Here is a 24,179-nt window from a genome sequence, read left to right on the forward strand (position 1 = left end):
AAACTTCAGAGAGACATCACAGTTATTCAGATGAGAGGAGTCTTCTTCATGGATCTTACAAAATGTGCAAGTGTTATCAGTCTCCATGAATTTAGATAAAATTACTTTGCAAGGAGACATTTTGTGAAGTGTTTTAAAGTGCACTACTTCAACCTTATTTAAAAGGCAAAATTTAAAGAGGATTGATTGGGTAGCTTTCCAATTAATATCAATATTTTTTTTTATTCCAATATAGTATTTCCCTCTAGGGGATATATTGTATTTAGATTGAAACAATTGTCTATTATTTTTTATTATTATATAATGGAGAAAGTATATCAAAACCGTCAATTTTTTATTCTGGGAATATCTTTTTAACGTAAGAAAGGTGATTATTAATAAGTTGCACTAAACCAGCGGGAATACCTTTAACGGTCTCACTTTATATTAAGTGTCCTTAACTACTATGTAATTGCATCAAAAAAAGAAATACATTGTACTTACTGTGTTTATGATTTATTTGAGAACACTTGTGGTGCATTTGAGTTGGGATAAAGGTTGGGTTATGAACAGGTTTGGTGGTATGGGTAGGTTTAAGGGTGGGTTAAGGTGTAAGGCATGGTCAACAGTGTATTTACAAATGTAATTACAAAAGTTAATTACAGATGTAATTACATAATTGTATTAAATCAAGCATAAGTACACAGTAAATACATGAACTTACACAATAAGTACTTTGTAACAAACTATTAATTCCTGTGTAAGTAGTTAAGGCCACTTAATATAAAGTGGGACCCCTTTAACCACTTGGTGAAATTCTTTAAAAGGAATTGGAAAGTTATGTATCCTCATTGGGCGATGCTGTGGCACAGTAGGTAGTGCTGTCACCTCACAGCAAGCAGGTCGCTGGTTTGAGCCTCGGCTGGGTCAGTTGGCGTTTCTGTGTGGAGTTTGCATGTTCTCCCTGCGTTCGAGTGGGTTTCCTCCGGGTGCTCTGATTTCCCCCACAGTCCAAAGACAAATTGAGTAGGCTAAATTGTCCATAGTGTATGTGTGTGAATGAGTATGTGTGGATGTTTCCCTCAGATAAGTTGCGGCTGGAAGGGCATCCACTTCATAAAACATGCTGTATAAGTTGGCGCTTCATTCTGCTGTGGTGACCCAGGATTAATAAAGGGACTAAGCCGAAAAAAAATGAATGAATGAATGAACGAATGAATGAATTAATTAATTAACGAATGAATGAATCATCATAAAGTCTTCATAAGAGAGCATGTTTCCAATATCGTAGAGCAAATCTGTAGCAAAATATGTTTCTTTGAAACAATTTATGTAAAAATAAAAATTTGTTTCTAGTGGTAATGAGATAATTATTCCATAATAGGATTTTATGTTGAAAAAAGCTATGCTGAAAACAAATTTCCCAAGCCAATAATACTTGCTGGTGAATTTAACTGGCAATTTTCCAGGAAGATAATTGCATCTCAGGAAAAAAGATAGCCCTCCAAGTTTCTGAAGGATATATTGAGGAATAAAGAACCAAATTAAGTCATGTCAAATAAATTTAAAGATTATTTTTGTCTTGTGAAATGTACGGGAAGCACAACCTTTATGTGCGAGGAATGCTGGGTAGTGTAGTTCTCTGGACGCAAAACGCAGCATAAATGCTTTGCGCCGGAAGTGTATCGTTCTCTTCTAGTGATCAAACATGGCGGTGAGTACAGCATAAATTGTGTCCTAGCCGGGGTACCGTTAAAATCACTAAACATCTGCTTGGTTTCACGCAATAACCACACGAAGCACATCGTTATAAATCGCTACAGATTTGACAAACAGAATAACGGAGTTATTAGTGGCCAGAATAGTCGGATGAGGCTAATATTACCGCTAGCTTCAGAATGTGCCGAAGAGCCCCAACGGCACGTCATTGACCAATTTAAAGTACACAACGTGCTTAAAATACAGCTTAGATAGTTTTTTACTATTATATGTACAGATTCCGGATGAGCAAATAACTTATGTCCTCGTTAATGGTTATTATTTCAGCTAATGTCTGTGCTAGCGGATGGGATAACCTAGTGCTGGATATGTCCGGGCATGTTCATTTCGGACTTCTGTCAATAATAAATTAGCGTTTGGCTCGTTAAAGTTTGTCTAATAGGTGTTTTAAGATTATACACCATCAGTAAGTGTTAAAAGATGCAGTGTCCTTAATTGCTGTGCTTGTTAGTGTTATTTTGAGAGATGGTGCAGGTTTGTGAAGGGGTCTCTATCCTGACAGCTCATTATTTAACTTGACTATATTGAATTGCACTGAATATGAGCGAGAATTGGGTGGAGAGAAAGGAAAGTTTAAAGTCAAATTGGTTTCATATTCAACACATTCGTACATTTTTGAACAGTGACAACGTGACATTTACATATAACGTTACTCCTTTTGCACTATTATCACTCTTGTTTTAGATACTGTCTTGGATATTTCTTTATATATTGCTTGTTTGCACCATAGACTGAGAGAACTGCAACTTCATCTGTGATGTTTATCAAGAATGTTCAGCATATTTGACAATAAGACTTGATCTTGCTTGCCATCCTACTTTGAATATTGGGTCTGAGTTTAACTTGCTGATTTTATAAAACCAACTTTAACAAAATTGCATCATTAACAATCATTAATAATCGCACATTTGTTCAGTGACAACGTCCCTATATTGTTTACCATGCTACTTTGAATTTTCGGTCTGAAATCGCATGTAATATGACTTAATAACATTAGCACCATTTAATTGATTGGGAACAATGTTGTACTTTTATAGTCACTGGCTAGTGATTTCCCTATTTAGTCTATGCAAAGAATGCTGAAATTATATTAAGGTGACCAAATTTACCTAAAGTTGCCTACTAAGACCTTGATTAGATTATTCAAGTGTGTTTGATTTGGGTTTTAGCTGAACTCTACAGGACACCGGACCTTGAGGAATAAGTATGGTGACCACTGCTCTTTACTGACAGCTCATTATTTGTCTGTTATTTAATTACACAGGACCAGAGCGAGAAGAAGGAGAACCCCATGAGGGAGCTGCGCATCCGCAAACTGTGCCTGAACATCTGTGTGGGTGAGAGCGGTGACAGACTGACCAGAGCTGCTAAAGTGCTGGAGCAGCTGACAGGACAGACTCCAGTCTTCTCCAAGGGTGAGTGGCATTTTCCTCATCCACCACCAGTGTGCAGCGTCCACCTGGATGATGCAACAGCGGCCATATCGCTGCTGATTGGAGGAGAGGGGACACACTAACAAAAGCCCCTTTCACACATACAGACCTTTCCGGAAAATTACCGGCAATTTTCCGGAAAGGTTGTATGTGTGAACAGGTCCTTTTTGAAAATACCGGTAAATTCGTTCTGGCTATTTTCCGGAAAGAGAAGTTGTAACATTACCGGAAATTTGCCGGAATGCTGCGCTGTGTGAACGCAGAAGGAAGATTTCCGGAATAAGCTCGTGCACGTCTAGAACGTGCTGATGTAAGACTTCTGCTTTAGCCAATCACAACAGTCAGACGCATTTACGTCCGCGCGGTTTGTGAGAATAAAAGCCTTTGAATATTTTTCCAGACACATTTAGCTGCTAGAAGTTAGTCAGATAACGTCTATATGTTCTTCTTAATGCCAACTGTGCAAATAATCATCGATAAGATGCTTATGATAAGCCGTTGTTTGTTTACCTTCAAGCTTTGCGTGTGCCCATGAAACAGCCAGTGAGCGCCAGCACACGCACATATTATGAACATCTCGACATGCGAATATGATCCAGTGAAAGTTGTTTACAATATTGATTATCAAAAGAGTTTGTAATTTAGTCAAATGTTTACAAATACAAGCGCAGCCGTTTAAAGCTCATTTGTGGTGAATGATGTCAGAATTTACCGGTAATTTGGAATGGATGTGTGAATGCTCTTTTCCGGAAAATTTCCGTAACGTCCTCGCCTGTCTGAATAGCGCTTTTTTGAATATACCGGTAAAGTCGTTCCGTAAATTTTCCGGATATTTACCGGTATCACTGTGTGAAAGGGGCTATTGACAACAATAAATACTGAAATGTTTTTTTTTTTAACTTTTGTTAGTCAATGTAAAGTTTTTTTTTTTGGCATTTTAAAGTATGTACTCAAAAAAAATCCCTAATGTGTAATGACTTGTTTTTTCATAAAATTATTCTTGCATTGATTGCTTGTTTTTCCTCCAGCCCGCTACACTGTGCGATCCTTCGGTATTCGTAGAAATGAAAAGATTGCAGTCCACTGCACTGTTCGAGGAGCCAAGGCTGAGGAAATCCTGGAGAAGGGATTGAAGGTAAGAGAAAAAACTTTGAGATAGGACAATGAATGCTTGAAATAAAAGGATTTATTTTTTCTTTGCGGCAGGTAGAGATAAAACGATTAACCAATTTCACTATTAACCGCGATTGAATTAGTCATGGTTAATTAATTGTGGAGGCTTCTCAACATCGCGTTTCTGCACAGAACAAAACTTCTGCAACTAAAAGTTATGCCAACTGTGCCCTGATTTAAAATTTCAAGCTTGTACACCAAGGCTAATACCCAGACACACAGGATTAACAATGGCTGAGGCTGATAACTATTCGGCAGTCATTGACTACATTCTTTCTCTTTAAAAGGGAAATACTTAAGATATGATGCTTAGATTTACATTAGACAAACACTTTTTTTTTTTTTATTCTTATTTATATTTATTTAATTTATTCATTGTTCTGTCTTTTTATTTTCAGTGTAAAATATCTTGTTCACTTATTTTTAAGTCCAAAGAGAAATGGACAATTGTCTGTTGTATTATTTGGTTACTGAGCAGCAATAAATAGCACAGAATATTAAAAGGGAGTAATCATGTGTTTTTCTAAACTAGTTGTGTTTTGAAAGTAATGAATGCATAATTGTGAAACCGTTATTATTTCTCAGACTATAATCGTACAACCAAAACATCCCTAGCGGCAGGTCTGAAATATCTCACAGAATGGGGACGCTTGTATTATGCAATAGTTTGAAATCTATTTTAATTTGATGTCTTGAAATTTTGCAAAGCATTATAATTCCAAGATATTAATATTGACTTCATCTTGCATTTCTTTAATAAGGCTAATGAAAATAATTTGTTCTGCAATTTGTTTGTTTTTTTACATAATGTAATGTCTGATTATGGTCAGGAGATTGAAAGGTTACATCTAATAAAATTAGAGCATGTGTTTATTGTGAGGTTTTGTTCTTCACACATTTTAACAATAAAAACAAAAAAACAAAAAAAATGAATTCATTATTAATAACATTTATCATTTTAACAATTTTAAGGGAGTTGTAATCTGTTATTGGTAAATTAAATTCCATATTTAATGATGTTACATTTGTTCTTGGTCTATGGTAGAGACTGGGTGAAAGTGTTTACAAAGTCATACCAAGTTAAAATCTGCCCATAATGGCTTTACATATTTAATCCACTTGGACCAAACTAAGAAGAAAATCATTTCAACTTCCCACATGAACCTTTTTTTTTTTATTTCCCACATAAAATTGCATTTTTCATCAGACTATTTCCCTCTCATCATATAGAAACCTAAAGTTCTACGTCACATTCAGTTCTGGAAGAAAAAAAAAAAACTGCTGGAGATTTATTTTTTTATTTTTATTTTTTTGCAATTGTGAGGTTATACTTAGCAATTCAGTAGTTTGTCTTGCTATTCGACAATTTGTATCCCTCACTGCCTGCTTATGGATGGTCTATATTTTGCTTTTTAAATGTAATTTTATAAATGTTTTTTTCTCCAGGTGCGCGAGTACGAGTTGAGAAAGAACAACTTCTCAGACACCGGAAACTTTGGCTTTGGTATCCAGGAACACATCGATTTGGGCATCAAGTACGACCCAAGCATTGGAATCTACGGATTGGACTTCTACGTGGTGAGTTACGTTTAAAAGTATCTTATGGACCCAAAAATTCATCTTTTTATAGATGCAGAAAGGTTTTTTCTCAAAGATATTTATATTTTGCTCTAGCTTTTCAATTTTTTCCACTTTAAGACTAAAGAACTTGATTTGTAGCTGGTGCAAATTTGATTTAAGTCTTTATTTTAGTAATCTGCTTGTTGAATTTATATTTTTTTATGTGGGGTTTTGTATTTTCTGAGAGATGTGACCATATTGTTTGCTCCAAATTTAACGTGCAAGTTTATTATTTGAGCTGTGAATATTATTTGTATTATATATTATTAAAAAAACAACAATTTGCTTAACCTATAGATGGTTCAAGCTTGAGTTTCTTTTGAGCACAAAAGATGTTTTGAAACATGCAGTGCACATCTATGATGATCTGATCGCAATTATTAAGTCTGTTTTTATTTATGGCAGTTTGGTTTTGCATGGATTAGCCTTCATTTCAATAACATAAACACCAGATTTATTACTCAATCCAGAAATGAATGCCAACGCTCTTGTTGCCATCATTGTAACAAATTATGTCCAGCCTAAGCAATAGACTAATCTGTTTACTATGCTAATGCTCCCAAACTACACTTCTTGCCTGACTTTTTATTTATTTTCATTTCTGCTTGATGGAAAATGTCCACCCCTGAGGGAAGATTATTATTATTTTTAATTACTATAGTCTAATATTAGTCCACATTAGTGTCTGTCTGCTGGATCAAAAATGCATTGAAAATGCAGTCATATTTTTCCATTTGTTAACCTGCAGATTATCTACAGCCCCTGCGGATATATAATGCTCATCACTAGTGTGCGCTGTTCTTCAAATGATCATACATTTTGTTCAGCAGGAGACTCCGCTTTAGTTTTGGAACAAGAGAAGTTTGGGAAGATCAGACTTTTTAACTTGTGAACTAATCCCCTCATCTGTTTACTGTAGGTTCTTGGCAGACCCGGGTTCAGCATTGCTGACAAAAAGAGGAAGACAGGCCGCATCGGCGCTAAACACCGCATCCGCAAGGAGGAGGCCATGCGCTGGTTCCAGCAGAAGGTGTGTTGAATTGCCTCATTTCATTAGTGGGCAGTGCACTGCTGTCCGAAGACCTTTTCCGATCACGTTAATCCTCTCCAACTGTGCTTCCATATCGTCTTATTATATTCTGCAAAAATGCCACAAATGAAATGCTCGATACCGTTTTTGATTCAGATCCTCTCCCTCACTCGTTTAACTTGTAGCATTAATATTTGGGCTTATTCATTTAGATTATAAAGTTTACATTTAATTAAACTAATTTAAAGCAAGTTTTACAATGAAAGTTTTACAATTGCCGGTCATTTATATGACTTTTCCACCTATTTTTTTTGCCTGCTAATGTCATTCCCACCCCTCTACAGCCATTTTTATGTCGTTGTTGTTGTTTTTTTTTAATCATGATTGCCAGTTTTAATGCTAGGCAAACATTTTCTAATGTTAAAGTGTTAAATTTGACATTTCTAATGCAATCTCTTGTGTTTAGTGTTTTTCAAGCAGTTAAACCGAATTAACCTAAACACTTTTTTTGTCTTGTCTTTCAGTATGACGGCATCATCCTCCCTGGCAAGTAAAGGACCACCATTTTTTGAATTTGTATCAAAAAAATAAAAAGAAACAAAATGCCAAACTCCTGTCCATGTGTCTTCATTTGATTGTAGTGGAGTTGTGCTTCTCTTTGGCTGTCTGATCAATTTAAAACCGAATACATCTGGACATTTTAAAGGGTGAAAATTATGGTAAATCTCTTCTTGATATCCTTGGTTCAGTCCTTTATTTTTTGTGTATGCTGTGTAAATTTTGAAAATGCTCTTTTTCAAAGTTAAAGGTTGGTTGGTGAGTCGTTGTAATGCTTTAGAGGGAAAAAAGAAGCATGTTCGGGTTTAATCAATTAAGCTTTATTTAAATCTGAGATCTAGTAGCAGATACACTCTAGGCCACAGATGTCAAACTCAGTCCTAAAAGGGCCGCAGCTCTGCACAGTTTAGTTCCAACCCTAATTAAACACACCTGATCAAACTAATTGAGTCCTTCAGGCTTGTTTGAAACCTACATGTAAGTGAGTTGGAGCAGGGTTGGAACTAAACTGCAGGGCTTCGGCCCTCCAGGAATTGAGTTTGACACCCCTGCTCTAGGCTGTTCTCTTATACTGGAATTCCCACTTGGCTGTGCATTCGGGAGCTGACATCTTTGTTTTGGAAGATCATGTTTTATCTGTTACAGATGTTCATTGTAATGATCATATAAAGAAAGTAAAGAGATGTTATTGAGACATTACGGTCACTTTAAAACAAGAAACATCAATGGGCTAGAATGGGGAAGGAAACTTTTACCATTAGTCAGTTTATAGACCATGAGTTAAAGAGATGGCTCATTTAAACCTGAAAATTCATTTATTTGCCCATCACTTGTTTCAAACCTCATTGGAATATCTTGTGTTTGACAAAAAGACGAAGAAACCGGTAAACATTGACTTCTGTAGGATTTGTTTTTCCTGCTATGAATGTCAATGGTTACAGGTTTCAGCTTCAAAATGATAGTGTTTAACAGAATGAAGAAACCCCTGAGGGTTTGGAGAACTTGAGGTTGAACAATTGAGTGTATTTTAAATTTGTGGCTGCGCTAATTTAAAATTGGCAACATTTGAAACCCCTTTCTAACTAATTTCATGTGTTTGTGTATAAATAATACAAATCTTAAATACCCCTGAGTGATATTTGCGGTGACTGAGTTTGAAAAGTGAGAGAGAACATTTAGAATAAAAAATAAATAAATATGAGGAATAAATAAACAATTGCTGCTTTATTCAGCACTACTGAATGAAGCTTTTTATATAATGGTGTTTTCAGTAGAACTGTTCGGCTCAATTTCTAAAACTCTTCCATAAACTTCACTATATTCCTCACACTGCAGAGGCGTGTGTGAAATGTACCTTTCATATTCTTCATTCATGTAGTGCCTGTTCTCTGAACTTCCAGTGAATCTAAAAGCATCTCTGGTGTTTAAGAACAAGACTAAAACAAAGACTTAAAGGGTTAGTTCACCCAAAAATTTGAAATGACTATTTACTCAACCTCAAGTGATCCCAAACCTTTGAGTTTCCCTATTCTGTTGAAGAATAGGATATTCTAAAGATGTAACCTTGACTTCCATAGTAAGAAAAACAAATACTATAGAGGTTAATGGTTACAAGTATCTACAGATTTTTCAAAATATCTTTAGTGTCTAACAGAAGACAGAAACCCAAAGGTTTGTGATGAGTAAATCATTTCATAAATTTCAGGTTTTAGTGAACTACACCTTTTGATGGTGTTACACTCAGTGTTGGGGGTACCACATTACAAGTAATGCGAGTTATTTAATATTTTTCAAGTAACTAGTAGCATTACTTTTTTTTTTTTTTTTTAATCAATATTTGAGTTACTTTTTGAAACTTATCTGGGCTACTTTTCTGCGATGGAAGTATTCTCATTAGTAACTCAAAAGTAATGTAATGCATTATTCAGGGCTGCCACTGCCTGGTATAGGCCCAATGGCAACATTTCGTAGGTGTCGCGGACGAAATAGGAGGACGGATGGAGTTGACATACGAAAGTGGGGGGGCGGGGGCGGCATGGAGTCGCAGACAAAAGTGATTAGCGCCCGGGTGGGCCCCTAATAGTATCTCTGGGGGACCAATGTGGCATGAGCCCAATCGTCCTAACTTTCTCCCCCTAGTGGCGCCCCTGGCATTAACCACAATAAGAAGTAACGAAGTAACGCAACTAGTTTTAATTAAGAAAAGTAACTCAAAAGTAATGAAACGCATTATTCAGGGACGCCACAGGCAGGTTCGGGCCCTATAACAACATTGGGTGGGGGACGTGTAGTCGTGGACAAAAGTGAAGAGCGGGGGGGAGGGGGGTTGTGGGCCCCTGATAGTATCTCTGGGGGGCTCTTAGAATCGTTCATTTGTCTCAATACAAAGTAATAAAGTGATGCAACTATTTACTTAACGTAACATATTACTCGGGGTCCCCGCTGAGGGGTATGGGTCCTGTGACAACATTTTGAGGGTGTCGAGAACGAAAGTGGGAAAAAAAGGAAAGGGAGGTGGGAGAGGTGAGTGGAGTCACGGACGGAAGTGAAGAGCGGGTGGGCCTCTTCGGCATGGACCCCGTCGTCCTAACTCCACATATCCCCCACCTCCCTTAGTGGCACCCCTGCCACTAATCACAATAAAAAGTAACGCAACTAACTACTTTCTCTTAATTAAAAGTAACTCAAAAGATAACGTAACGCATTATTGCCCTATGACAACATTGGGGGTGTGGAACGTGTAGTCGTGAACAAAAGTGAAGAGTGGGGTTGGTGGGGGTGTTGTGGTGGTATAGTGTCTCTGGGGGGCCCCAAAACGTCATGGGCCCTTAGAATTGTCCTATCTTCATTAGTCACAGTAAAAAGTAACACAACTAGTTACTTTTACTTAAGAAAAAGTAACTAAAAGTAACGTAACACTACTTAAAGGTGCTGCTGGCCATTACAGGCCCTGTGACAAGATTTTGAGTGTGTCGCGGACTAAAGTTAGCAAAAAAAAAAAAAGAGGGAGGGGGTGGAGTCATGGACGAAAGTGAAGATTAAAAGTAAATCAAAAGTATTGTAATGCATTATTCAGGGACGCCGTTTGCCGGTACGGGCCCGATGACAACATTGGGGGTGGGAGACGTGTAGTCGAGAACAAAAGTGCAGAGCGGAGGGTGGTGGGGCCCCAAAACAGCATGGGCCCTTAGAATCGTCCTAATTTTATTAGTCACATTAAAAAGTAACAAAGTAACGCAACTTACTTAAGAAAAAGTAACTTAAAAGTAACGTAACACATTACTCAAGTACAGACGTGGAGTCGCCCTTAGAATCGTCATAACCCCCCTCCCTCCCTGCGGCACCCCTGGCATTAATTACAATAAAAAGTAATGTAACTAGTTACTCTTTGGGGGAGTAACTCCATATCGTAATGCATTACTTTCAAAAGTAACTTTCCCCAACACTGTTTACTCTTTATACTCTCAAATTTTCAATCCCAAATTTCTCTTTCTTGTTCTCTCACTTCTTCTCTCCATCAATCTCTCTCTTTTCACCCTACACTGGTGTAAAATATCCGTAAATTAGCAGCTTTCTTATATTTTGTGATTCATACTTTGATTTTTCCTCATTGTTTATGCTTTTGACTTGCATTATGGGACTTTAATCTTTCGTCCAACAACCTTTAACCGTCAGAATTTCAAATATAGTCACTTTTCTGAACATTTTTAATAGTTTAAAGTGCTATTTTGTCTGGGTTGGTGTTGGAGATTACGCTACAAACACCATGCAATCAACTCCCAGAACATTTTACTGACTTATTTCTCTATATATTATTTATTATACATTTATATCATTTCAAACGACTAAACTGTCAATAATAAAAGTCACTTTGTTAAACTGCAGAGTTTAAATTTATATCAGAAGTCGACAGAGAACAGATCAAGCTCCCAAAATGCAATTCACAAGCATTAATAAACAGAAAACACTGTTAATTAACAGATATTTTTACACTGTTTCTCTTCTTCATTTTGTCTTTCTCTATAAACTGTTATATCTTCTCATGCAGTGTTGTTCTGCAGAGTCACACTGCTGTGGTCTTCATGGGACGGGGTGTTTCGGTGTCTGCGGGACGTGTGTCTTGGAGGCAAACCCAGAGCGCAGCAGGACACTCCAACGATGGGTTCAGGTAGATCCTCCACTGCTGCCCAGCTGTCGGTGCCAGGATCATACCTCTGCACCGCCGACTTGTAGCGCTTTTCTGCTTCATTCCATCCACCTAATATATACAGATGACTCCCGATTGGGGACATCCCAGCCGTGCTCACTCCTATTGGCAGATTAGCAGCTCTACTCCACTCCTGGCTCTCCGAAGAATAAACCTCCATGGTCATCACATCAATACGGACTCCACCCGCTCCCAATTGGCTTCCACCAACAACATACACTTTTCCTGCTAGTAATGCAGAGCAATGCCACCCGCGTGGTGTTTCCAGCTCTCCTTTCTCGCTCCATGCATCTCTGTCAATGCTGTATTGGATGACAGAGCGGGAGTATGCGCAGTTGACGTAGCCGCCGGTCACTAATATATCTCCTGAGGGAAGGACCGCGCTGGAATGGCAGCATCTTGGCATATCCATTGGGGTGCGGAGCTGCCATGTGTTGGTTGAAGGTTGGTAGCTTTCTATGGTGGCCAATAGGCCGTCGGTGTTGCGGCCGCCAATGGCGTATAGACGCCCATTTGTGGCCACCAAACTGAAGTGGGTACGTCGTTGGCGCATGCTGGTCAGATGCAGCCATGTGTTGAAGCGAGGGTCATATCTGAGGAATACATTGAAATACTGTTGAAATCTCTATACAGGTAATAATAGACGTGTTATATTGGATTTGAAGTGTTCTACAATTTTGGATGTGCATAGCATACAGTTGGAGTCAAAATTATTAGCCCCCCTGCATTCACCCCCCCCCACTTTGTTTAACAGATTTTTTTTTCCAACACATTTCTACACGTATTAGTTTTAATAACTCATTTCTAATAACTGATTTATTTTATCTGTCATGATGACAGTAAATAATTTTTGACTAGACATTTTTCAAGATACTAGTATTCAGCTTAAAGTGACATTTATATGCACAACTAGGTTAATTAGGCAAGTTAGGGTAATTAGGCAAGTCATTATATAACAGTGGTTTGTTCTGTAAACCAGGAGTGCCCAAACTTTTTCGTTTAAAGTGCCAAAAACCAAATTTCATCGCGAACCGTGGGCTGAAAGTCAATATACCAAACTACACTCACCGGCCACTTTATTAGGTACACATTTCTAGTACCAAGTTGGATCCCCTTTTGCCTTTAGAGCTGCCATAGATTCAACAAGGTACTGGAAATATTCAAATTCTGACCCTACCATCTGAATGTCGCAACATATCGAGACTCAGGCCAGGCAATGTTTTTCCAATCTTCTATTGTGCAATTTTGGTGAGCCTGTGTGAATTGTAGCCTCAGTTTCCTGTTCTTAGCTGACAGGAGTGACACCCGGTGTGGTCTTCTGCTGCTGTAGCCCATCTGCCTCAAGGTTGGATGTGTTGTGTGTTTAGAGAGGCTCTTCTGCAGACTTCAGTTGTAACGAGTGCTTATTTGAGTTACTGTTGCCTTTCTATCAGCTGGAACCAGTCTTCTCCTCTGACCTCTGGCATCAACAAGGCATTTCCATCCACAGAACTGCCGCTCACTGGATATTTTCTCTTTTTCAGACCATTCTCTGTAAACCCTAGAGATGGTTGTGCGTTAAAATCTTAGTAGATCAGCAGTTTCCAAAAATACTCAGAGCAGCCCGTCTGGCACCAACAACCATGCCACGTTCAAAGTCACTTAAATCACCTTTCTTCCCCATTCTGATGCTCGGTTTGAACTGCTGCAGATCGTCTTGACCATGCCTATATGCCTAAATGCATTGACTTGCTGTCATGTGGCTGATTAGAAATTTGCGTTAATGAGCAGTTGGACAGGTGTACCTAATTAAGTGGTGTGTACCTAATAACGGTGAGTGTATTCTGAAGATTTTAAATACATTTTACCACTGTAAAAACATCAAAACTCAATTTTTGATTAGTAAAATGCATTGCTAAACATCTCATTTGCACAACTGTAAAGACAATTTTCCCAATATTTAGATGTTTTTGAACCCTCAGATTTTAGATATTCAAATATTTGTAACTCGACCAAATATTGTCTTATGCATCAATAGAAAACATACTTATTTAGCTTTCAGGTGATTAAATATTAATAAAACATTCAATAGTCCAAAAATTGACTAGTCTTTAATTCAGATGTGTAGTCATGCATTCCTGTCTATTTGATGACTAGGGGACTATTGGAAGATGTTAGATTTTTGCTCACATGTCAAATTTAGCCAAGATGTCAAATTGTTGTCTATTAAACACAAAATGCTTGCTGGGAGGAAGGTGCAGTCCTGCAGAAACAGTACTTGTTTTACACTGTTGTTGATGATGTTATTTGTGATACCTGCTAAGGGTACCAACAGCATGTTTAGCCTGGTTTCGGGCATCGTTTTGATCCTCTCCTCCTGCTACATACAGGAATCCGTCCATCACGGCCACACACTGGTTGAAGCTCTTTGCTGGAAGTTGAGTAAGATGGCGCCATGTAGCCGTTCCCTCTCGAGGATCTCTCCACAGAACCTTCACGTATTAAAACAGGCAAGAGAGCGATCAAAAGCAAATCAAATATGTATTTTCTTAAAAGAACACTTGGAAAATAGGCTCATTTTACAACTTCCGTAGGGTTAAACAGATATTGCCCATTTTTAATCCAGTCAGCTGATCTCCAGATCTGAGCACTTATAGCTTAGCTTAGCATAGATCATTGAATCGGATTAGACCATAAGCATCTTGATCAAAAATGAGCAAAGAGATTTTAATCATTTTTGTATTTAAAGCTCGACGCTTCTGTAGTTACATCATGTGCTGAGACTCATGGAAAATTAATATTTTTTATTTTCTAGGCCAATATGGCTAGGAACTACACTCTCATTCTTGTGTAATAATCAATTAACTTTGCCGCTGTAGCATCCATGGCTGAATCAGGTGCAGTGATATTATGCAGTGTCTAAAAGTTGTTCTGAATGCACTAATATCTCTGTAGTTGCAAGATTTCAAGGCTCTGCATATTATCATTGCGTGCATATCGTACCATGCTACGGCTAATTGTTAATTGAATTATTAGCTTAATTGATTATTATAATGTAATGAGAGTGTAGTTCCATATCAACCTTGTAAAGAGCAACTTTTCATTTTCCTTCAGTTTAAGTACACAATAACTACAAATGAGTCAAGCTTTAAATAGGAAAATCATGTAAAACTCTTTAGTCGTTTTTGAGGGAGATGCTAAGGGTCTAATCTGATTTAGTGATCTATGCTAAGCTAAGTTAAAAGCTGTCTCCAGACTCAGAGATTGGCTTAATTTATATTAAAAATGCTAAAACTGATTTGTTTAACTGTAAGGGGAGTTAAATATTAGACTAAAGGTGGAGGGTTCTTTTAAATGCAGAGCAGGAAATTCAGTCCTATTCCTGCACTGTACACAATATCCTTGAATTAGTAGTTTTTGTATGTGTTTGTTTTATTTTCCCAGTTTATTCATGCTTTTGAATTGCATTATGGAATCATGATCTTTCTTTCAACAACTTTTAACCTTGGAAAATTGGAAAAAGGGGCTTTTAATAATCTTTTTAATTAGTTTAAAGTGATATACCATATGGGCTGGTGTTACAAACAGTTTGTAATAGGCTGCCTGTACATTTTCTGTTATTTCTCTATATATTATTTCTAATACATTATATTCTTTCAAACTACTCAAATGTCAATAAAAGTCACTTTGTTTAACTGTAGAGTTGAATTTTCAACATCAAAAGTTGACAGAGCAGAGATCAATATCCCATAATGATATTCACCACTGTAAATAAACAGAAAACACTCATGAATCACAAAACATGGATATTTTTTACAGTGTGGATAGCCAGCTTCTTGAAGAGTTTAGCTCTAATTCTCATTAAAGTAAAACCACCTAGCCAAGGTATTCATACTAGAAACATCTTGGCTGCGTTATTGAACCATTATGAAGGTAAACGTCCAGAAGTAGAATAGACATGAATCTGTAAAATGTTTGAAATGTCATCAATAAACTACCTGACAAAGTCTTGTCGTTGATCCCATTTGTAAAAGCAACAAATTATAACTTGACTTCTAGTTGATCATTTGGAAAAGTGGCAGAAGGTCCCAATCACCTCAAATACTGCAGAAGACTTATTGGAACCTGCATGGAGCCAAGATTCTCACAGTATTCAGTCAAGTTTGGTGAAGGAAAAATCATGGTTTGGGGTTACATTCAGTATTGGGGCATGTGAGAGATCTGCAGAGTGGATGGCAACATCATCAGCCTGAGGTATCAAGACATTTGTGCTGCCCATTACATTACAAACCACAGGAGAGGGCAAATTCTTCAGCAGGATAGCGCTCCTTCTCATACTTCAGCCTCCACATCAAAGCTCCTGAAGGCAAAGAAGGTCAAGATGCTCCAAAAATGGCCAGCCCAGTCACCAGATATATGAACATTATTGAGCATGTCTGGGGTAAGATGAAGGAGGAGGCATTGAAGATGAATCCAAAGAATCTTGATGAACTCAGGGAGTCCTGCAAGAACGCTTTCTTCACCATTCCAGATGACTTTATTAATCAGTGATTTGAGTCATTGCAGAGATGTATGGATGCAGTCCTCCAAGCTCATGATGGAGTCAGACACAATATTCATTCTGTTTCCACTGCAGCATGACTTTATACTGGACATTATTTCTGTTAAGTGATGAGACTTCTGTCTAAGCAAAGTTAGACCTAACTGTCTTAATTAAATCATTAAACATCAAGGCATGATCATCTTTTATTTTGGTAAAATAATCATAATCTAGAGGCCTTTGCTTTTCATATAAGCCACTTCTGATGCCAAATGATTTACTAGAAGTCAAGTTATTATTTGCTGTTCCTTAAACCTGGATAGGCGACAAGACTTTTGTCAAGTAGAGTGTGTACCTCTCGACTTAGGGCACGTTCAGTCAGCGAAGGCCGTCCTCCAATGGTTAGTAGAGCATTCTGGCTCCCGCGGACTTTTGTTCGGCGTGACTGCAGTGTGTTCTGCTGGTAGGGCAGCAAATGGTAGTTCATGGCATCCACCAGAAGACGGTGACACTGGGGATCTAGCATCATACGTGGCACCGGCTGGATCTCGCTAACCAGCTCACTAGCCGGGATGGTCTCAAATCGCACGTGGGACAGCAGTTCTGCAGCGTGCTCCTGCCTCTTAGGGTCAAAGTCTAACCACTTCATTGCAATCTAGGTTCCAAGAAGAGTTAAAGTGAGCAATCCACATTTAGCGTAAAGTATTCGATGCTACTTTTATAAATAGTGTTCACGCTCTACATGTCTGAATCATTCCAATAGCCCTCTTTACAGTATGTGCTGCGTTTGCTGACATATTTAGCTTATAGGTCATTATATAAATAGGATTTTCCTTAGCAAGGGTTGGCAAGTTTGGTCCTAGAGAGCCACAGAAGTGCTGAATTTCACACTTGTTTAGATGGATATCACATGAATAAAGAAAGCAAAGTCTAAGGCATATTAGAAATATATTAGATATTTTGTTTTTCTACAATTATGTATATATACGCTCACTGGCCACTTTATTAGGTACACCTGTTCAACTGCTCTTTAACGCAAATTTCTAAATAGCTAATCACATGGCAGCAGCTCAATGCATTTAGACATTGAGACATGGTCAAGACGATCTGCTGCAGTTCAAACTGATTATCAGAATGGGGAAGAAAGGTCATTTAAGTGGCTTTGAATGTGGCATGGTTGTTGGTGCCATCTTCCTATGGCTAAATCCAACAGGATAACGCACCAAATAAAGCGCAAATCATCTCAGACTGGTTTCTTGAACATGACAATGAGTTCACTGTACTCAAATGGCCTGCACAGTCACCAGATTTCAATTCAATAGAGCACTATTGGAATGTGGTGGAACGGGAGATTCGCATCATGGATGTGCAGCCGACAAATCTGCAGCAACTGTGTGATGCTATCATGTTAATATGGAGCAAAATCTCTGAGGAATACTTCTAGTACCTTGTTGAATCTATGTCACAAAGGATTAAAGCAGTTCTGAAGGCAAATGGTGTCCAGCTTGGTACTAGTAAGGTGTACCTAAAAAAGTGGCCAGTGAGTGTACATTGCATTAAGAAAATAAATTAACAAGATTTCTATTTGGAACAAATAAGGAGCAGGGCAAAACAATAGAACAAAGATAGAAAAAAAATTAAATGAACAGAGTTACTGTAAAGTATTGACATGCAGAAATTCAATAATCAAATGTAAAGAAATAACAATGTATAGTTAACACTGTATAAATAATCAAATTGTATAAACATTGTATAAATTGTATAAACATTGTATAAATAATCAAATAATCTTTGATAAAGTGGCAAACTTTATAATTTCTTGTGCCCAAATGGTTTAAATTCACTTTAAATCTTACAGTTACAGGCTCTAAAAACTCACCCAAATTAGTTTTTTAATACAACTAAAAAGTAAAAAATGAACAGCAATTAGCTCACAACCTAATTATATGGTGGCCGTATAATTGGTGTTACACAAAACACCAGCAAATAAAGAAACGATATCCATCAATTTGTCAGCACACGTTGAAAATTCTCACGACACAAACAACTGAAGAAATGTGCTGCAAATCGGTCACAACACTTGCAAATATGCACGTAACACAACGGAAATCATTCAAGAGGACCCAAAAACATGACGGACCCTGCTGAGATATGGTGTTATGTGTTATGTTGTGTAATCAGGATATTAAAATAAATGGAAAAACAACTCACCTTTCAAAGACCACCATTCACTTCACTGAGCAACCGTCACGGCATAATAATACATCATATCTCAGTAGGGTCTGTCATGGACCAATTTGCTGTGATTTCTTCAGTTGTTTGAGTTGTGACCAATTTGCAACATGTGTGCTGACAAATTGATTAAGATTGTTTCTTTATTTGCTGGTGTTTTGTGTAACTGCATGCTTTTTCTTAAAGTGCAGCTCTCTCGGCTACCGTATAATGAGCTATATTTTCAATTCGGTCCGTGGCCATTTATGCCACCTACACTGTAGGAAATGCTGGATTTCTTCATGTTGTCCCAACACAAATTGTTAACTTAATTTTTTTATGTTCAATCCACTTAAATTTGTATAAACAATTAAAACCTTCCTTGGTTCGGATAGCCTAGTGTGGGTACACCCTATGTAAAATTCTATGATATCCCAAAAAATCCATGACCAGTGGAAACCCTGTACTATGCAAATCAATGGCTGTTTTTTCCTTTATTCTTCAGTCTATCATCCTTTGTGTTTAACAGAAGAAAAAAACCTGGTCTCATTTTATATTAAGTTCTAGTTCAAGTTCATTTATTTATAAAGCACATTTAAAAGCAGTCACAAGACTGACCAAAGTGCTGTACATAAGACAAGGTAAAAAAAATAAAAAGACAGAATATAAAAACATAGAAATAAATTAAGAGCGACTATAAAACAAATATTTTTAAAAATTAGCGGTAGAATGAACTATTAAAATAAACCTAGAAATAAAGTAAGAGGAACTATAAAAAAATATTTTAAAAAATTTGCGGTAGAATGAACTATTAAAATAATCCTAGAAATAAATTAAGAGCGACTTTAAAAAAAATATTTAAAAAAATTAGCGGTAGAATGAACTATTAAAATAATCCTAGAAATAAATTAAGAGCGACTATAAAAAAAATATTTTAAAAAATTAGCGGTAGAATGAACTATTAAAATAATCCTAGAAATAAATTAAGAGCGACTTTAAAAAAAATATTTTAAAAAATTAGCGGTAGAATGAACTATTAAAATAATCCTAGAAATAAATTAAGAGCGACTATAAAAAAAATATTTAAAAAAATTAGCGGTAGAATGAACTATTAAAATAATCCTAGAAATAAATTAAGAGCGACTTTAAAAAAAATATTTAAAAAAATTAGCGGTAGAATGAACTATTAAAATAATCCTAGAAATAAATTAAGAGCGACTATAAAAAAAATATTTAAAAAAATTAGCGGTAGAATGAACTATTAAAATAATCCTAGAAATAAATTAAGAGCGACTATAAAAAAATATATTTAAAAAAATTAGCGGTAGAATGAACTATTAAAATAATCCTAGAAATAAATTAAGAGCGACTATAAAAAAAATATTTAAAAAAATTAGCGGTAGAATGAACTATTAAAATAATCCTAGAAATAAATTAAGAGCGACTATAAAAAAATATATTTAAAAAAATTAGCGGTAGAATGAACTATTAAAATAATCCTAGAAATAAATTAAGAGCGACTATAAAAAAATATATTTAAAAAAATTAGCGGTAGAATGAACTATTAAAATAATCCTAGAAATAAATTAAGAGCGACTTTAAAAAAAATATTTTAAAAAATTAGCGGTAGAATGAACTATTAAAATAATCCTAGAAATAAATTAAGAGCGACTATAAAAAAAATATTTAAAAAAATTAGCGGTAGAATGAACTATTAAAATAATCCTAGAAATAAATTAAGAGCGACTATAAAAAAAATATTTAAAAAAATTAGCGGTAGAATGAACTATTAAAATAATCCTAGAAATAAATTAAGAGCGACTATAAAAAAATATATTTAAAAAAATTAGCGGTAGAATGAACTATTAAAATAATCCTAGAAATAAATTAAGAGCGACTATAAAAAAAATATTTAAAAAAATTAGCGGTAGAATGAACTATTAAAATAATCCTAGAAATAAATTAAGAGCGACTATAAAAAAATATATTTAAAAAAATTAGCGGTAGAATGAACTATTAAAATAATCCTAAAAAGCCAAGCTAAAAAGGTAGGTTTTAAGAAGTGATTTAAAAAAGGATAATGATGGAGCCATTCTAATCTCAAGGGGCGAGGTGTTCCACAACCGAGGACCCACCACAGAGAAAGCTCTGTCCCCTCTACATTTCAGCCTAGACTGTGGAACTGAAAGAAGATTCTGCTCACTCGACCTAAGAGATCTCACAGGAGTGTAAGCAGCTCTGAGAGATAGGATGGGGCTAGATTATTGAGGGATTTATAAACCAGTAAACGCACTTTAAAATAAATTCTAAATTGCACAGGCAGCCAATCAAGGCTTTTTAGAGGAGGGGTAATGTGGTCATATTTTCTGCTATTACAAATAAATCTAGCAGCAGCGTTTTGGACCAGCTGAAGGCGAGAAACCTGGGATTCTGACATGCCACAGTAAAGTGCATTGCAGTAGTCTAACCGAGATGTAATGAATGCATGGACAGCCATCTCTAGAGTGGTGGGATTTAAAAAGTGTTTAACTTTAGACAGCAGACGTAGTTGATAAAAACTAGGGCCAATAACCGAAATATTAGGTAGCCTTATCTAATATGTACTAATATAATATGTAAATCATTTATTACAATGTACTTATTGTGTACATAAATAATTTTACAGTGTACTTATGACTGATTAAATACCTGCATGTAATAACATATGTAATTCATTTCTAAAATTACAACGTTTACCATCCCTTACATCTTAACCCACCCTTAAACCTACCCACACCACCAAACCTGTCCCTAACCCGACCAAGAGTCAAGAGCACCACATGGATTCTGCAATACATTATGAACACAGTAAGCACATTGTATTTATTTTGGTGGAAGTACACAGAAGTTAAGGACACCTAAATATAAAGTGGCACCAAAGACTCAAGAACAAGTGAAGGATGAGTAAATGATGACAGAAGTTTCATTTTTATGTGAATATCACTTTACTGTCTCTCTATAGGACCAAAATTTCCTACTACCACTGTCCTAAGATTTTGTGCTCTTCTTTCCACTAACCTGAAACGTGGAGACCTCTGAAGGAAGAATAAGGTTGTCATCCTGCAGGAAAGCTGTGATCTGCTCAAAGGTGAGTTGATTGAATTGGGTTGTTTCAGAAAACTGGGCAAAATTCTCTAAGATGTAGCGCCGGGCGGCATCTCGGACAGGCATAAGGCCGTAGGCAGCACCGATGTTCCACACATACACACAGGTGTGTGTGTTCAGCTCGGCCATCAGGAAATCCATGCACATCTGGAGAAGATGCGGGATCTGCAGAGTGCTGGCTGCAGACACAGTGCAACCAATGGTGTACAGAGACATGTGCACACGGCCCAGGTAAGCAAAGGTAATCACATTGGCAAGTCCTGCGGAAAAAATAGAAACTTGGTTAACTTGGTCTGGAGGGCCGCGGTCCAACAGAGTTTAGCGCCAACCCATGGGCGTCGCTAGGCCTATTTTAGGGGGGCTGTAGTCCCCCTATATTTCAACTCAGCCCCCCTAAAATTGTTGCGATTAGCTCATAAACTGTACACTAAATTATAGCCTCAGTCCTCTTTAAATTTAATATGAAAACAGCGGCAGAATTTGGCTCCTCCACGTATTTCGTTTTCCACTTGATCAGCAAACCAAGAGCAAGAGAACAAGATGTGTGTTCTACTATAACTTATTATAGTCTCTGCTTATTTGCTATAGACACACTTGTATCACTTATACCAATGTCATAGAGGAGCAATCGGGTTTCCAATCTACTGTTTCCTCCATGCTCACCTCCTCTAGCAAAAAATGTAACTCTCAACAAACATTTCGCAAAATAAAACACATCACAGTGTATGTGGCATTAGCTAGTCTGTACCATACAGTCATGCACAGTACGATTAAACACAGTGACAGAAGCACTTAGTGAATGTACTCACTTCAACTGCCAGGGTCACTGACAGAGATAGAATAGAAACGTCATGTGTTGTCTTGTATTAAAAAATATATGTATCATTATGATGATTATGCATGTCAAGCCTATTTGGCTCATTAAGAACTTAAATTGCTGTGCTTGTCTATACCAGGGGTTCCCAAACTTTTCAGCCCGCGACCCCCAAAATAACAATGTCAGTGACTCGCGACCCCCAGTATCCTCTGAGGTGGTTATAAATACAGAAACCTTGCATGCAATGACGCAGACACACCAATTAAATTTGTTTCAGTGCTTTAAATGTGCCAGAAAGTATAACCTGATGTTATAAAATCAAAATGTACTGATGCTATTCCTGCCTTTAATATAATGTAATTACCCCAGGGGTCGCAATCCAATAGAACTAGTAACTATAAGCTACTATATTAATTATATAGTATATCGTAACTATAAACGACTGTTTTTATTTTAAGTATAGTTATGGATAAAATATGTTAATTCTAATGGTTTAATAAAAATAAATAGATTTTTGGAAATCACCAGGCGACCCCCCTTCATTGCCCCGCGACCCCTCGGGGGGTCCCGACCCCCACTTTGAGAACCACTGGTCTATACAATAGAGTGCTAGCTTGGCATACAACCTTACCATATTAGGCAAACATTTTAAATGTATTCAATTATTACTTTTGAATGTAATATATATATATATATATATATATATATATATATATATATATATATATATATATATATATATATATATATATGAAATTACCTCATAAGGAGCTGAGCCCCCCTAAAATGAATATCTTAAAATCGGCCCTGCTCCAAGCCTAATCAAACAAACCAGGATGTTTGCCCATCCCTGCCATGGAGCCTTAGAGGAACCCACAATGAAGTGGACATTCGTTTTTTTTACTAGGAGTTTATCTGAATGAACACTTTGTGAATGAATGTGTTATTTAGCCTCATTTATGACTTATGTTTATAGATAGCAAAGTTTAATAGAAAGAGGAAGATAAGATCGGGGATGAGTCTACAGTGACATCTTTAGCTATAGGCAACAAACATTTTTCACTATTATTGTCACTGATAAAATGAACACTGGTCTCTAGTGGTGAATACCTTTTCGATAAACTCCACAAAATGTTGACCAACACTCAAAAAATATATTTTTTTAACTTGTTAAAACTACTTAATTAAAATGAGCTGAAACAACACGATTCTTGAGATTCCATTGGGACAACTTAATTTTTTTATGTTCAATCCACATACATTTGCTAAAAGTATTTGGTTAACTTAATTGATTTGTGTTGGGACAACATGAATGAATTGTATGGAACCCTGCATTTTTTACAGTGAATGTTGGGTCAAATATGAACAAGCCCAATGTTGGGTCAATTTTTTGCAATGAAATTTAAATCACATTTTATTTAACCCAATAGTTGGGTTTGTCTATGTTTGACCCCATATTGGTTTACGACAACCCAGCATTTCTTTCTGTATATCTCTTAGGTCTTACCGAGAGGCGAGAGGGTAGGGAGCTCTAGTCGCTTGAGTCCAGGATCTTTGGCCAGGACTTCTCGCAGATACTGACTGACTGAGGAGATGACAAGTTTGTGAACATCGAACGCTTTGGTTTTACAGGCCAGCTCCATGTCAGTGAGGAAGCGTTCCTGTCTCATGCGGCTCAGCTCCTCCAGCAGGGCAGATCCATGCAGAGG

At 36.8% G+C, this 24,179-nt stretch overlaps 2 protein-coding genes across 5 annotated transcripts in view; one reads left to right on the top strand and one right to left on the bottom strand.

The window, feature by feature from the left end:
- Positions 1-1,669: 1,669 nt before the first annotated feature.
- rpl11 (ribosomal protein L11) lies at positions 1,670-7,624 on the top strand. Its single transcript, NM_001002139.1, is given in 6 exon segments — positions 1,670-1,693; positions 3,023-3,173; positions 4,220-4,326; positions 5,811-5,942; positions 6,904-7,014; positions 7,539-7,624. Coding segments are annotated over 6 exon segments (537 nt in total). The 5' UTR covers positions 1,670-1,687; the 3' UTR covers positions 7,569-7,624.
- Positions 7,625-7,870: 246 nt separating this feature from the next.
- Positions 7,871-24,179, bottom strand: part of klhl43 (kelch-like family member 43) — a 32,419-nt gene continuing 16,110 nt past the window's right edge. For all 4 annotated transcript variants that reach the window (XM_693977.11, XM_009294441.5, XM_073931921.1 and 1 more), the window contains 5 exons: positions 23,978-24,179; positions 21,567-21,913; positions 16,654-16,953; positions 14,075-14,250; positions 7,871-12,372 (listed from right to left, as the gene is read on the bottom strand). The exon at positions 23,978-24,179 is cut by the window's right edge. In XM_693977.11, coding sequence (XP_699069.5) covers positions 11,613-12,372; positions 14,075-14,250; positions 16,654-16,953; positions 21,567-21,913; positions 23,978-24,179 — 1,785 coding nt within the window. In that variant the 3' untranslated portion in view covers positions 7,871-11,612. The remainder of the gene's footprint in view (positions 12,373-14,074; positions 14,251-16,653; positions 16,954-21,566; positions 21,914-23,977) is intronic.

The sequence above is a fragment of the Danio rerio genome, chromosome 19 (genome assembly GCF_049306965.1).
Source record: "Danio rerio strain Tuebingen ecotype United States chromosome 19, GRCz12tu, whole genome shotgun sequence".
In the NCBI taxonomy this organism is placed as follows: domain Eukaryota; kingdom Metazoa; phylum Chordata; class Actinopteri; order Cypriniformes; family Danionidae; genus Danio; species Danio rerio.